Source organism: Aquarana catesbeiana, linkage group LG08 (assembly GCF_042186555.1).
Source record: "Aquarana catesbeiana isolate 2022-GZ linkage group LG08, ASM4218655v1, whole genome shotgun sequence".
Lineage (NCBI taxonomy): Eukaryota > Metazoa > Chordata > Amphibia > Anura > Ranidae > Aquarana > Aquarana catesbeiana.
This window is the reverse complement of record NC_133331.1, coordinates 126,089,807-126,105,725: the sequence shown is the minus strand read 5'-3', so window position 1 is coordinate 126,105,725 and position 15,919 is coordinate 126,089,807. Positions and strand designations below refer to the sequence as shown.

Genomic DNA, 15,919 nt, shown 5'->3' with positions numbered 1-15,919 from the left:
GACCAGGTGAGAGCTTTGAAGAATCTAACTACTAAGGGTTCTGATGAAATGGATTTTTCCAGAAATACCTGCTTCCTGCTGAGGAAGCCTGCTTCCTGCTGAGGGGTTCCCTTTAAGTGGACCACGGACAAGGATAGAGTATGGAGCTCTGCCCAAATTAGAATGCTTCTTGCTAGGTTTTGCAGAACTCTGCTTCTGGTTCTCCCCTGTCTGTTTATGTAGGCCACCACCGTGGTGTTGTCTGACAGGATCTGAGTATGCTGTCCCTGAACTTCTTTTGCAAAGATCAGTAAGGCTGCCTCTATAGCTTTTAGTTCCCTCCAATTTGAGGAACTCAGTGCATCTTTTGTGGACCACGAGACCTGGGCCCACCGACCGTTCATATGAGCCCCCCAACCCCAGGAAATGGCATCGGTTGTTAACCTTACCTGGGTTGGGAAGGACCATAACAGACTCTCTGAATATCTTGTCTGGTTCTTCCACCACCAAAGACTCCTTTTCACCGATGTAGGGATCTTCACTAGTGAATCTAGTGAATCCTGCTGGTGATTCCAGGTTTTTAACAGAAAACTTTGCAGAGGTCTGAAGTGGAGCTTTGCCCACTGGACGGCCGGTATGGAAGAGGTCAGGGTCCCTAATGCTGACATGACCTTCCTGATGGACAGAATCTGATTGGACTGTAGCAGGGACACCACTTGTACCAACTTTTTCTGTTTTTCCTCTGGAAGAAAAAATTTTTTGCTCCAAAGAGTTGATACGGAAACCCAGGAATAACACTTCCTGTGAGGGAATCAGATTTGATTTTTGAAGGTTTAAGATCCACCCAATGGACTCTAGATGAACACGGGCTCTGAGCAAGTTTTCTTGAAGACTTTCTCTGGTTTGTGCAAAAAACAGCAGATCGTCCAGATAAGGAATAACTGAGATTCCTTCTAGACGCAGAGGCGCCAATGCTTCGGCCATTATTTTCGTGAACACCCTTGGGGATGATGACAGACCAAACGGGAGTGCTCTAAATTGCAGATGTACCACCTTCTTCCCTTTTTTCAGTGCTAACCTCAGATATTTCTGTGACCTGGCGGCAATAGGAATGTGGAGGTAGGCATCTTGTAAATCTATTGATGCCATGTAGCACCCTTGATACAGGAGGTTTCTTACTGAAAAAAGGGAATCCATTCGAAACCTTCTGTACTCTACTGATTTGTTCAACATTTTGAGATTCAGGATGAGACGGAACTTTCCTGAAGGTTTCTGAATGAGGAATACATGTGAGTAGAAACCCTGGAAGAACTCCCCTGTTGGGACCGGAACAATGACTTTCTGGGTTTTCAGTTCCTGAATTAGGGACTTCATGGCGAAAGCCTTGATCGGATCCCTTGGGACGTTGGTCATCAAGAATCTTTTTGGAGGTTCTTTTGTGAACTCTATCACATACCCCTGGGAGAGCATATTTACAATAGACTGGTTTGAAGTGATGGCTTTCCACTAAGGAAGAAACTCTTGGAGTCTTCCCCCGACCTTGAGGGAGTCATTGCGATTTTCCGGAGGTCGCAGGAGGATTGGAGAGCACGCCACTCCTACCTTTGGGCTTCTGAGAAGACCATGGCTTCTTCTTGCCCTGCATTTTTTCCTGCTGCCCTTTTTGGGGCCGAAAAAAATGCTTACGGGTTTGCACCTGTTTCTTCTTGACTGGAAACAACTTCTTCTTATCTGCCGTACGGTCAAGAATGGACTCTAGCTCTGAACCAATAACCGAGATTACCTGCAAAAGGAATACCACAAGGTCTATTTTTAGATGCAGCATCCCCTGGCCAAGTCTTCAGCCATAAGGCCCTCCTGGCAGAATTAGTTAAAGCTGCCGACCTGGCTGACATGCGGATAGACTCCGCAGACGCATCCGCAATATATGATATAGCTGCAGACAGAGTTGTAAAGGAGTCTAGAATCTCCTGTTTTGAGGAATCCGCTGTAACATGGGCCTTCAGCTGGTTAACCCAGTGATCTAAATTCCTTGCAACACAGGTTGTTGCCATTGCCAGTTTTAGATTGTTCAGCACGGATTGCCAGGTTCTTTTAAGAAGCAGGTCCATCCTTTTATCCATGGGCTCCTTCAGAGTGCCCATATCCTCAAAGGCAAGGTCCGTAGACTTTGAGACCTGAGAAAAGGCGAGTCCAATTTTGGAACCTTGTTCCATATAGAATCAGGATTTTCCTCAAATGGAAATCTTTTCTTGTGAGCCCGGGAAAAGAATGGCTTTTTCTCAGGTTCCAGCCACTCTTCTTTTTTTTTTTTTTTTTTTTTTAATCATATCAGTGATAACTGAATGGACTGGAAAAGAACGGCCTTTTGAGTCTCCTAAACCAGCATACATGCGGTCATGCAGGGAGAGTTCCTTCTTTTCCTCTTCTATCCCCAAAGTGGCATGGATTACTTTCAGAAGTTCTCCAAACTCTTCTAACAACATTTTGTACTTAGAAGCAGCATCTGTTTCATTTTCCTCCTCCTCAGAATCTGTTTCATCTGGATCGAGGAAAACAGACCCTTGGGAAAGGTCCTGTGATATCGGACCCCCTAAAATTATTTGAAAGTCGCCTTGGGGTTCTGAAGATGGCTGCGGAAAAGAAGGATCCCTTGAGGGACCTGGTTCCTCTCTTAGGTTTGACCTAAAAGCTTGAAAGGTGGCCTGGAGCTCATCCCTTATAGTTGTAACCAAATCGCCACACATGGATGGAGACTCCTCCCTGATTAGATTTGCAATGCAATCCGCACAAAGCGTTTTGTTCCAAACATCGCTTAATTTCTTTTTGCAGACAGGGCACCTTTTCTTGACTGGTTGGGCAGAACCTTTGGCCTGGACAAACAGAAAAGCGACAAGGAACCACGCTTAAAGGCTGCTACACAACACAGATAAGACACCCAGGTGCACTAGTGAAGATAACATCTTACTTCCATGTGCCCAGCAAGCGACCACCACCACCACCAAAAATCCCCTGTTGCTGGGTAGCGCTAACACTAGCCACTGCAACATACATTCCCAGGGAGATGTGGGGTGGGGGGAGGGGGGGAAAGGGTGAGTAACCCCCCCACAGGAGAAAACGGCCCAGAGTAATAGAGGACACAGTCCCTTACCTTAGCCTTGCTGGCGCCTTGGCTTGCCCCCTTATCCGCTGCATCGCTATCCATAGCTGTCTGCGGACGCGTGGTGAAAGGAACGGTTCCAGATTCGAAAACGCTGCTGCGCTGACCTGGAACTGGAATTAAGGCACCAGGGGACCCTGCCCTCTCCCTCTGCACTTTGCGGCCGGAAATGACGCGTGCACCGACCCGGAAGTGCTGCTTCTTCCCATACAGGACGTGGCTGAGGCGCTCCTCTGCCACCAGAAACATGGCGGCCGTTACCGCTTGTCCACAAATGCAGCCAACAGGGAACGGAGGACAACTGTGGCAAAAAAAGGAAGCAGTACCCTCAGGCGTACAGGCTCTCCCCGAGCACGGGAAGAGGGAGAGGGAGCCCACGGGACCGTCCATCTGGGAGGCAAGTGGGAGGATCACTCTCCTAGGAAAAAAGACTTAACAGGTGAGAACCTGTGTCTCCCAGGAAAGCCCTGAGAGATCATGGCTCCCACCAGAGGTGTTCCTCCAGCTGGAGGAAACACAAAAAACTGAAGAGGCAACGTGGAGGACTCCAATCAAAGACTTAATTGAGGAGATGTTTCCTGTGGGAGGAGGAGCCATGATCTCTCGGGTGCTGTCCTGAAAGACGTTTTGGAAATTATATATATATATATATATATATATATATATATATATATATATATATATATATATATATATACAGTGGCGTAGCGTAGGTTGTCAGCACCCGGGGCAAGGCAAGTAATTTGCGCCCCCCCAACCTGCGGACTTTTAGCTATCCCTGAGTCCCTTCAAATACAATAGTACTGACCTACCTGATTCCTATACTGACCACTACACTACATTGTCCACTACACTGACCACTATATTACACTGACCACTATACTGACCACAATACTATACTGACCACTACACTGACCACCATACTACACTACACTACACTGTCCACTATACTACACTACACTTGACCACCATACTACACTGTCCACTATACTGACCACCATACTACACTGACCACTATACTACACTGTCCACTATACTACATTATACTGACCATCATACTACACTGTCCACCATACTACACTGACCACCATACTACATTACACTGTCCACTATACTACACTACACTTGACCACCATACTACACTGTCCACTATACTACACTATACTGACCACCATACTACACTGTCCACTATACTGACCACCATACTACACTGTCCACTATACTGACCACCATACTACACTATACTGACCACTATACTACACTGTCCACCATACTACACTGACCACTACACTACACTGACCACCACACTACACTATACTGTCCACCATACTACACTGTCCACCATACTACACTGTCCACTACACTAACCACTACACTGACCACTATACTACACTGTCCACTATACTACACTGTCCACTATACTACACTGTCCACTATACTACACTGTCCACCATACTACACTGACCACCATACTATACTGTCCACTACACTAACCACTACACTGTCCACTATACTACACTATACTGACCACCATACTACACTGTCCACTATACTACACTATACTGACCACCATACTACACTGACCACTACACTAACCACTACACTGACCACCATACTACACTGTCCACTACACTGTCCACCATACTACACTGTCCACCATACTACACTACACTACACTGACCACCATACTACACTGTCCACTATACTACACTGTCCACTATACTACACTGTCCACTACACTAACCACTACACTGTCCACTATACTAACCACTATACTACACTGACCACCATACTACACTGTCCACCATACTACACTGACCACCATACTACACTGACCACCATACTACACTGACCACCATACTACACTGACCACTACACTACACTATACTGACCACCATACTACACTGTCCACTACACTACACTGTCCACTACACTACACTGACCTCCATACTAAACTACACTATACTGACCACTATGCTAACCACTATACTATACTACACTAACCACTATACTCAGGCCCAGATTAAGAGCATCATGGGCCTGGTGCTAAGGATGTTGGTGGGCCTTTTTATGAAAATAAATAAAATGAAAACGCAAACAATTTTTTGTGAAATTTAAATTAAAGAGAGAGAGGGGGGAGAGAGAGAGAGGGGAGAGAGAGAGAGAGAGGGGGGAGAGAGAGAGAGAGAGGGGGGAGAGAGAGAGAGAGAGGGGGGAGAGAGAGAGAGAGAGGGGGGAGAGAGAGAGAGAGAGAGAGGGGGGAGAGAGAGAGAGAGAGGGGGGAGAGAGAGAGAGAGAGAGAGGAGAGAGAGAGAGAGAGAGGGGGGAGAGAGAGAGAGAGAGAGAGGAGAGAGAGAGAGGGGGGAGAGAGAGAGAGGGGAGAGAGAGAGAGGGGAGAGAGAGAGAGGGGAGAGAGAGAGAGAGAGAGAGAGAGAGAGAGAGAGAGAGAGAGAGAGAGAGAGAGAGAAAAAGGGGAATAGAGAGAGGGTGAAAGAGAGAGAGGGTGGTAGGGGGTGAAGGGGGTGAGAGAGAGAACAGGGTGAAAGAGAGGGGATGAGAGAGAGAGGGGGGTGGGAGTGAGTGGGTGAGTCTGTGGGGGGCACAGCATAGTACATTACACAGGAGGGGGGGTTATAGCACAGTACATCACATGGTTGGCACAACACATTACATGGTGGATACATGGATACAGCACATTTAATGGCGGGCACAGCACATTACATGGTGGGTACAGCGCATTACATGGTGGGCACTGCATGGCACAGCACATGACGTGGTGGGCACAGCGCATTACATGGTGGGCACTGAATGGCACATAACATTACATGGTGGGCACAACACATTACATGGTGGGCACTACATGGCATAGCACGTTTCATGGTGGGAAATGCAACTGCACATTACATGTTAGGAACTGCACATGACATGGTGGGCACTGCAAGGCACATCATGACATAGTGGGCACTGCACATCACATGAAGGGCAATGCAATGCACAGCACATGACATTGTTCAGCACAGCGCATTACATGGTGGGCACTGCAACGTACAGCAAATGACATACTGGACACAGCACATTACATGGGGGGCACTGCAAGGCACATGACATGGTGGGCACAGCACATTACATAGTGGGCACAGCACATTACATAGTGGGCACAGCACATTACATAGGGGCACTGCAATGCACATGACAGGACATGGTGGGCACAGCACATTACATGGGGGGCACTGCAAGGCACATGACATGGTGGGCACAGCACATTACATAGGGGCACTGCAATGCACATGACAGGACATGGTGGGCACAGCACATTACATGGGGGGCACTGCAATGCACATGACATGGTGGGCACAGCACATTACATAGGGACACTGCAATGCACATGACAGGACATGGTGGGCACAGCACATTACATGGGGGGCACTGCAAGGCACATGACATGGTGGGCACAGCACATTACATGGGGGCACTGCAATGCACATGACATGGTGGGCACAGCACATTACATGGGGGGCACTGCAAGGCACATGACATGACATGGTGGGCACAGCACATTACATGGGGGCACTGCAATGCACATGACATGGTGGGCACAGCACATTACATGGGGGGCACTGCAAGGCACATGACATGACATGGTGGGCACAGCACATTACATGGGGGCACTGCAATGCACATGACATGGTGGGCACAGCACATTACATGGGGGGCACTGCAAGGCACATGACATGACATGGTGGGCACAGCACATTACATGGGGGCACTGCAATGCACATGACATGGTGGGCACAGCACATTACATGGGGGGCACTGCAATGCACATGACAGGACATGGTGGGCACAGAACATTACATGGGGGACACTGCAAGACACATGACATGGTGGGCACTGGGCACAAGAGAGCACATTACATGGGGGAAGCAGCAGTCTGTCCCCTAGCACAATAATTACACAACATCCCCCTAACACATGTACTGACCTTATCATAACAGCATGGGAGATGTCCTTCCTCCCGGGCTCCTGCTGGTTAGGACATCAGCGCCCCTCCCCCGGACACCTCCATACTATACTACACTACATTGTCCTGCCTACAGTCTCTCTCTCTCGCCCCCCTCCCTCCCCCTCCCAGTAACATGACTCTCACACACTTACCTTCTTATCCTGGCTGCATCGATCCGGATAAGGAGGAGAACACAGCGGCGGCTCACTTTCTTCTCTCCCCTGCGCTCTGCTTGCTGCCATGTTCAGTATCCAGCGCCCTGTGATTGGGTGTATGGGGGTCATGTGCGGAGGCGGGGCGCCTCACATGACCCCCATACACCCAATCACAGGGCGCCGGACACTTAACATGGCGGCCGGAGCCCGGGGACACAAAATTAGAAATTAGGAGGAGGCAGCCAGTGACACACACTGGCGCCCCCCTAAATATCGCGCCCGGGGCCACGGCACCCCCTGCACCCCCCACGCTACGCCACTGTATATATATATATATATATATAATTTTTTTTTTTTTTTTTTTTTCCTTTGAAGTAATAGGGTATTCTTTGCAAAGTGAAATGTCACCACATTTATTAAGTTCCCTTGCAAAGTGAGCAGCTTATTGGCCATTAGTAAATCCTTCTCATTGCATTGTAGGTAACATTAAAACATTTTTTTTTTTCTTTAACAGGAAGGTGAAAGTCCAGTCGACATTGCAGAGAGATTAAAGTTTACAAAAATTTTGGAGTTAATGAAAAAGTCTCCATAGCTTTAATAGGGACGTGTTTTCCTAAAGCTGGTAAGAAGAACAAAGATCAGACTACCTACCTGTGGAATGCTATACACACAGGCCAATGGAGAAGTGTGGATAATAAGTGCACTGGATATGTAACTGTATCAAAAGCCATACGCAAGTTTGTGGGGTTTTTTTCAGTTTTTTTTTGTAATGGTAGTTGCCAAATGGTTACTTTAATTTACTATGTAATATCATCTTGTTGCTGTAATGAAGCAGGCTCAGCTGTATGTCATAAAGTTCTTTGTTATGTGTGCTAAGACTGGAGTCGTTCTTACTGGGGTTCGGACATTACACTTGGCATGAAATAATCTATATGGCCATATTTACATTTATACTAGTAGTTCCACAACCTTTGGCATCGTAATGCAGGTGCTGTTGGTATCTACCACTGTTCTGTGCTTTTATTTGACCTTCCACAGAGTATACCATAGTGGTATTAAAGTGGCTTGCATGTAGCCAATCTTAGCCAATTAGAAGCCTCTAGTGAGTGATAGTATATTGCTGCTATTCCAAGGCACATGAGTACTCTTCTAGTACTCATGCATATCTCTTATTTCATGATGGTTGATTCCTTTATAGCAGCAGAGAAAAGAAATTATAAATAAATTATAGCTCAGGATATTGTAGAATATGTGTTTGGATAATACCATATATTTAGAAACTGGTTTAAAGTAAAACAATACTGGTAAAAATATTGTGGCTGTCTTTGCCGTCCCCTTCTATAAAAGCTAGTTGCCTGGCTGGATTTGAATATTTTGAGTCACTGGCCCTGGACAAGCAAGAAAAGTCTGTATATCTCATCCATAATAACAAAGGGTCTACAACACCCAAAACCTAATCAATCTATCCCCTAAATAAATACAAAACCATTGAAATGCTATAGAATGATACATAAGTGAACAAACTTTTATATATATTAAAACTCTAAAGAAATTAGAGGTATTTTTTTATTTAAAAAAATAAATTTATATATATATATATATATATATATATATATATATATATATATATATATATATATATATATATATATATATATATATATATATATAAATAATTTATTTTTTTAAATAAAAAAATACCTCTAATTTCTTTAGAGTTTTAATGACATATAAACAATAATTATAATATCGATTTGTGCCAATTAAAAGGTTGATATTTATATACCTAATCTGCTTACATGCTCTATTTAGAGAGCTTTGAAGCCACTGGATCTGCTTGTGAACTTTTTCAGGAGGAGGTTGGTAATCGTAGCCTGTATGTTTTCTTTCATTGCGTTTTCAGAATGCAGGTTAACCATAGCAAATCTGTGGAAGCTTTTTGAAGACCAGAGCTCATAGACCCAAGAGAGAAGGCAAAACAGACCCACTCCAACCATAGTGATACTCTATATAATGCAATAAGATCCCCACATATGGGACAATGATGTTGTCATACCTTACTATAATAAATTCTAATTCATAAATGAACAGTTGTTTATATCTCTAGGGGGTAGGTCATACTTTACCCAGTATGCATTAAGTAGCAGTTTTTTGTATAGTGAAGGGCAGGGCCTAATGGAAAGAGGATAAGGTTTTATGTCAGTAGGAATCCATCACAAGTATGACATTTGCCCAACATTTCAGTTGTTGTAAGATTCTATCTTTACTATGGCAGTGGAGTGCTGTCACATGAGAACTGTGCAGTGTCATTGAATATGAAGGAAAGGTCCTAGGCCCACTCAGTCATAGATTCCTGTACTGAAAGTCTGGGTCTGAGACCAGGAACAGCTATATGTAAGGCTAGCCATGTTTTTGAAGTTGCATCCTGTAGAACCTCCAAATGTGTATATTGTTCAATGGTTTAGCAAACTTGTGCAAACTTATTTAATAAGGAAATGCAAAGATCAATGATATACAGAGTACAGTAACCCATAACAACCAATCAAAAGAGGAAAAACAGAAAAATAGTTACCAATACATTTTATACATTGTTACGATTGACTGCATTTTTACTTTGCTCTTTGTTTTACTCAATAAGGCTGATGGTGAGTGAAGTAGTACAAGGCCATCCATGGACCATTAAATATATCCAAAATGGGCAGAAATGTGCCGTTCATGAGACCCAGTCGGATTCCTGCTTCCATTTTCTAATCTGCTGGATAGAAATGATATAGAACCTCACTAACTGCTGTGGACAGCAAGTATGCCTTATTTTTCAAATGATTTTGTACATGAAGTAGCTAGAAGGAACTAAAACAAGACAAGCACTGGATATACATGAATGTAAATACTTGTTTTTGAGCTCTTAAGGTGCTATTTATTCTGCTACAGCTTTCAACATTACATTTATTTTACATTTTATACCAGTGAATTGTATTATTTATAATGTGGCAGTTTAAGGTTACAGCATTTTTGTAAAAATTGTTAATAAATATTTTTGGAAAAGAAGCATATTGTTGTGTATTTATATATTTCTACCTTTGAATGCCAAACTGAATCCTGCTTACAATATGTTTACACATGGCTTCCTGGCTCTCATGCTGACTTCCCCGTTTTTAATTTTATGGTTCCTCTCTCAATTCATAGGGGTTGATTCACTAAAGGCAAATATTCTGTTCTCTTTGCAAGAAAATAACAGCATTCTTGCTTGTACATGATTAGATGATGGAAGTCAGTAGAGCTTCGCCTTATTCAGGAAGAATTCTCTTGCAAACTGAACAGCCTATTTGTCATTATTAAATCAGCCCATTGTGCATGTAAATTAATACCATGCATAACTCATTTGTTACTGAGTTCAGCAGATGCCACCGGGTGTAGTTTGGGAGCACTTTTTGTATATTTTGGAATTTTATGGTATTAAATATTTAACCAACATCAAGAAATAACAATGAGAAAGAGAGTCTGAAAATGGGGAAAATCCCAACAGGAAAGTAATCCATTCCAAACCATCCTGCATACATTTTCCCTTAGGTATCAGATGTTTCCAATCTTGGACCCATTGTCTGGAGCCAGGAAACAAGGGCTCAGATGCACGCTGTGAGTCCTGAGCAGGGCTAGGAGGTAGGAACCCTGCATCAGAGAGGGAGAGAAATGGGTGCTGTATTAGATGTACTGGCCGTAGAATGCCAAGAGCCCAGAGTAGTGTTGTGCTGTAATCTGGCTGTGTGCTGGAGGAGCCCAAAAAGAAAGAGGATTTAGCTCTTGGGCTGCCATGTGGTTGCTGTGCATCTAGGGTGAGTGTGTTAAGAGCCTCAGGCTAAGTGTGCTGTTTTACTACAGTATCTGCTGCTGCAGGGAAAAAGGAAATGCATTCACAGACTGCAAGTTTAAAGTAATCCATTGACCAGTGTATTCTGTCATCCAGAAGGCCCACTGCTCCAGCCATTGTGCTGCCCAATGTACTGCTGACCCAGAGATGCTATTACAGACTTTGCAGAGAGAGAGAGGAGAAAAAGGATTGCCTATGAAAGCTGTAGAGAGCTGGCTCAAGAGGAAGGATCAATTCACTGGCAACCGGGGGGACCGCTTGAGGAAAATACCAGCTTCATCAATGGTGAGAAGTCTTTTATGCAATTGAGCTTTCCTTTGGAAGGGCCCTGTAAAGGTTAATTTCACTCAGGATCCATTCGCTCTCCCATCCAACCTGTACTTTACCGAACAGGTACCCAGGAACAGATCTGAAACGCACAGTAAGTAATATTCCAAATCTATTCAGAGCTTTATTTCCTGTATACAAACTTATATGTGAAAGCAAGTGGTCAGGTATATTATGGCCCTTTTAATCAATAAAAATAATACACATTGATAAAAGGCATATTCATTTTTAGCATATTCATAAGTTATGCATAACTCATCTAAAAGACACTATTGTTCTAGGTTTTCCTGTGGGAAATTGTGCTTTTATCCGAAGTTGGTTGCATTCACACAATACTTTGCCAAGCTTATCATCTGGTTAGTTTTCAAGAACACAAGCTCAAGCAGAACAGAGAAAGATGCTAGGAAAGAGACAGTAACTCTATCACGGAATAAAAAACAAACAAAGAAGCTTGAAGGGTAAGTCTACATTAGCAAGCTTCTAGCAGGACGCCAATGGCCAGTGATCTAGGTAGGGCCACTACCTTCTAAATTTTGTCTTTTCAAATGCAATTGTAAAACTGCTTGTTTGGTTTATTGTTAAATATCCTGATTAAAGTGATTTTAAAATGTACTTGCACAGAGCGGCCCCAATCCTCCCTTTTCTGGAGTCCCACACTGGCGCTCCTGCCCCTCCTCCTTTTGTGCTGCCCTAGGCTTGACTAAACTCCTGCCTCCCCTAATTTAAATATGACCCACCCCTTCCTGTCAAGGCCACACCCCTTCCTGTTTAAGACCTGTCAGCAAATACATATTTTTATAGCACATTTTATATATATATATATATGTATATATATATATATATATATATATATATATATATATTTGATTTGTAGTGTAATTAAAAATATGCATATTATAAAACTTTTAATGATTTAATAACTACAAGAATTAACAATAAGAAATTCAGTTTTGAGAGAATATTGAGTTTTTTTACATGGATATTATACAGTAATATGTATTGCACACTGTGCCGTATTTTGTAGAGAAGAAATATTTATATCACTGATCTTAGCTAATACGTAAGATATTATCTGGGACTTTGTTTTAGTTAACCACTTCCCGCCCAACGACGTCATATGATGTCATTGACTGGCTATAGGCATCATTTAGATATCTTCTTTTCCAGCCGGCGATTCTCTGCACCATAAGAACAATCATATTGGCTGTTCAGCTGCTTGATCGTTCTTACAGGCAGCAGGAGGGGACCCCCCTCCTGCCGCCCTCCGGTGCTTCTTCCAGCTCGCCCATACGATCTGCGAGAGGGAGAAGGAATTGGTCCATGCCAGAAGTTGACCGTAGAGAATCCGGCTGGCCAGATAGCCCCTGGACGTCTCTATGATCTTTTGGAGGCCGGGCGCCATGTTATGACATCACGCCCGGCCTTGGTATTTGAAAAAATGCCACCACGTCTGCTGGGAGGCCAGGATCATGTTTTTTGTTTTTGTTTTTTTTTTCAGGCTTTCTAGCTTAGAGGCGAAATCTGTGGACTTATAGACCCCAGATCTCGCTGTAAAGATGATCTGTCACGCACTATTCCTATTAGAAGGGATGGTAACATTCCTTGTAATTGGAATAAAAGTGATCAAAAAAAAAAAGCAAAAAGAAAGTGTCAAAATAGAAAAACAAAAGTAAAAGAAGCAAATGCATACATAGGTTACGCCCACATATGTAAGCAATGTTCAAACCACACATGTGAGGTATCGCCGAGAACATTAGAGTGAGAGCAATAATTCTAGTGCTAGACCTCCTCTGTAACTCTAAACATGTAACCTGTAAAAAAAAAATTTAAAGCGGGGCCTATGGGGATTTTTACCAAAGTGTGAGAAATTTCAAAGTGTGACATGTTTGGTTTTTTATTTACTTGGATTAACATCATCCTTCACATTATGCAAAAAAAAATTGGGCTAACTCTATTTTTTTTTTTTTTTAATGCATGAAAGAGTTTTAAAAAAAAAAGTGTTTGAAAAATTACTGCGCAAATACCGTACGAGATAAAGAAGTTGCAACGACCACCATTTTATTCCCCAGGGTCTCTGCTAAAAAAACAAATGATGATTTTTACATGTAGGAGCGAAGTGTCAGAATTGGCCTGGGTAGCAAGTAATTTTTTTAAATTTTGGCGTGGAGTTCCCCTTAAAATCCATACCAGACCCGAAGGGCCTGGTATGGACTGGGTGGGGGACTGCACACCATTTTATTCCTTGATTTTTTATTTTTTTTATCTATATTGCCGGGAGCCGACAATACATTACAGCCGCAAGCAAGTTTAAATGACATTTTTTCCTTTAGAAATGTCATTTTGCTGCGGCACTGTTCTACACATCACACAGATGCGCCACTCGATACATGTCCCCTAGGGTAGTACCCGGGTCCCCATACACTTTTTATGGCAATAACTTGCATATAAGCCTTTAAAAGGAGAACTTTTGATTTTTCATGTTTGTGCCCCATAGACTTTAATAGGGTTTGCATGTTCACTAGAACTTTTTGACTGTTCGCATGTTCTGGTGCAAACCGTACTGGGGGGTGTTTGGATGTTCAAGTTGAATGTAAGTTGGACTCGAACATCAGCTGTTCGTTTGATCATAGAAATTCACCCGCCACAGAGCGCCCAATAATGCACTTCGAGATCGCAGTCCATTGATGGCTGCTGATTGGCCAAAGCATGCACCTGACATGCATGCTTTGACCAATCACAGCGCAATGTGATGTGAGAGCTATGATTGGCCAAAGGCACTATGATTGGTCAAAGGCAGGGTGCCTTTGGCCAATCATGGCTCAGAGGCTAAGTCCACGCCCCACGCTTTATAAGGCTGCTTACACGGCGGCCCTGTGTAGTGTGTTGGAGTGGAGATAGCGTAGGCAGGTTAGTTAGTGGATAGAGCGTGTAGTATATATAGAGTGCAGGCAGTGTAGAATATATATTACAGTGCAGTCAGTGTAGTGTATATATACAGTCAGGTCCATAAATATTGGGATATCAACACAATTCGATTATTTTTGGCTCTATACACCAGCACAATGGATTTGAAATGAAACGAACAAGATGTGCTTTAACTGCAGACTTTCAGCTTTAATTTGAGGGTATTTACATCCAAATCAGGTGACCAAAGGGACCAAAAGTAATGGGACAGATTAACAATCATCCATCAAACTTTCACTTTTTAATACCTGGTTGCAAATCCTTTGCAGTCAATTACAGCCTGAAGTCTGGAACCCATAGACATCACCAGACGCTGGGTTTCATCACTGGTGATGCTCTGCCAGGCCTCTACTGCAACTGTCTTCAGTTCCTGCTTGTTCTTGGGGCATTTTCCCTTCAGTTTTGTCTTCAGCAAGTGAAATGCATGCTCAATCGGATTCAGGTCAGGTGATTGACTTGGCCTTTGCATAACATTCCACTTTTTTCCCTTAAAAAACTCTTGGGTTGCTTTTGCAGTATGCTTCGGGTCATTGTCCATCTGCACTGTGAAGCACCGTCCAATGAGTTCTGAAGCATTTTGCTGAATATGAGCAGATAATATTGCCCAAAACACTTCAGCATTCAGCCTGCTGCTTTTGCCAGCAGTCACATCATCAATAAATACAAGAGAACCAGTTCAATTGGCAGCCATACATGCCCACGCCATGACACTACCACCACCATGCTTCACTGATGAGGTGGTATGCTTTGGATCATGAGCAGTTCCTTTCCTTCTGCATACTCTTCTCATCCCATCACTCTGGTACAAGTTGATCTTGGTCTCATCTGTCCATAGGATGTTGTTCCAGAACTGTGAAGGCTTATTTAGATGTTTGGCAATCTCTAATCTGGCCTTCCTGTTTTTGAGGCTCACCAGTGGTTTACAGCTTGTGGTGAACCCTCTGTATTCGCTCTGGTGAAGTCTTCTCTTGATTGTTGACTTTGACACACATACACCTACCTCCTGGAGAGTGTTCTTGATCTGGCCAAGTGTTGTGAAATGTGTTTTTTCTTCACCAGGGAAATAATTCTTCGGTTATCCACCACAGTTGTTTTCCGTGGTTTTCCGGGTCTTTTGGTGTTGCTGAGCTCACAGGTACGTTCTTTCTTTTTAAGGATGTTCCAAACAGTTGATTTGGCCACACCTAATGTTTTTGCTATCTCACTGATGGGTTTGTTTTGTTTTTTCAGCCTAATGATGGCTTGCTTCACTGATAGTGACAGCTCTTTGGATCTCATTTTGAGAGTTGACAGCAACAGATTCCAAATGCAAATAGCACACTTGAAATTAACTCTGGACCTTTTATCTGCTCCTTGTAAATGTGATAATGAAGGAATAACACACACCTGGCCATGGAACAGCTGAGCAGCCAATTGTCCCATTACTTTTGGTCCCTTAAAAAGTGGGAGGCACACATACAAAC

The 15,919-nt window shown here is 43.4% G+C and overlaps 1 protein-coding gene across 1 annotated transcript in view; it reads left to right on the top strand.

Annotated features, from left to right (window-relative positions):
* Positions 1 to 10,345, top strand: part of ANKRD22 (ankyrin repeat domain 22) — a 74,613-nt gene extending 64,268 nt beyond the window's left edge. The window contains exons 6-7 of the mRNA XM_073596358.1: positions 7,812 to 7,919; positions 9,936 to 10,345. Of these exons, the coding sequence (XP_073452459.1) occupies positions 7,812 to 7,889 (78 nt within the window). The 3' untranslated portion in view covers positions 7,890 to 7,919; positions 9,936 to 10,345. The remainder of the gene's footprint in view (positions 1 to 7,811; positions 7,920 to 9,935) is intronic.
* The last annotated feature ends 5,574 nt before the right edge of the window (positions 10,346 to 15,919 follow it).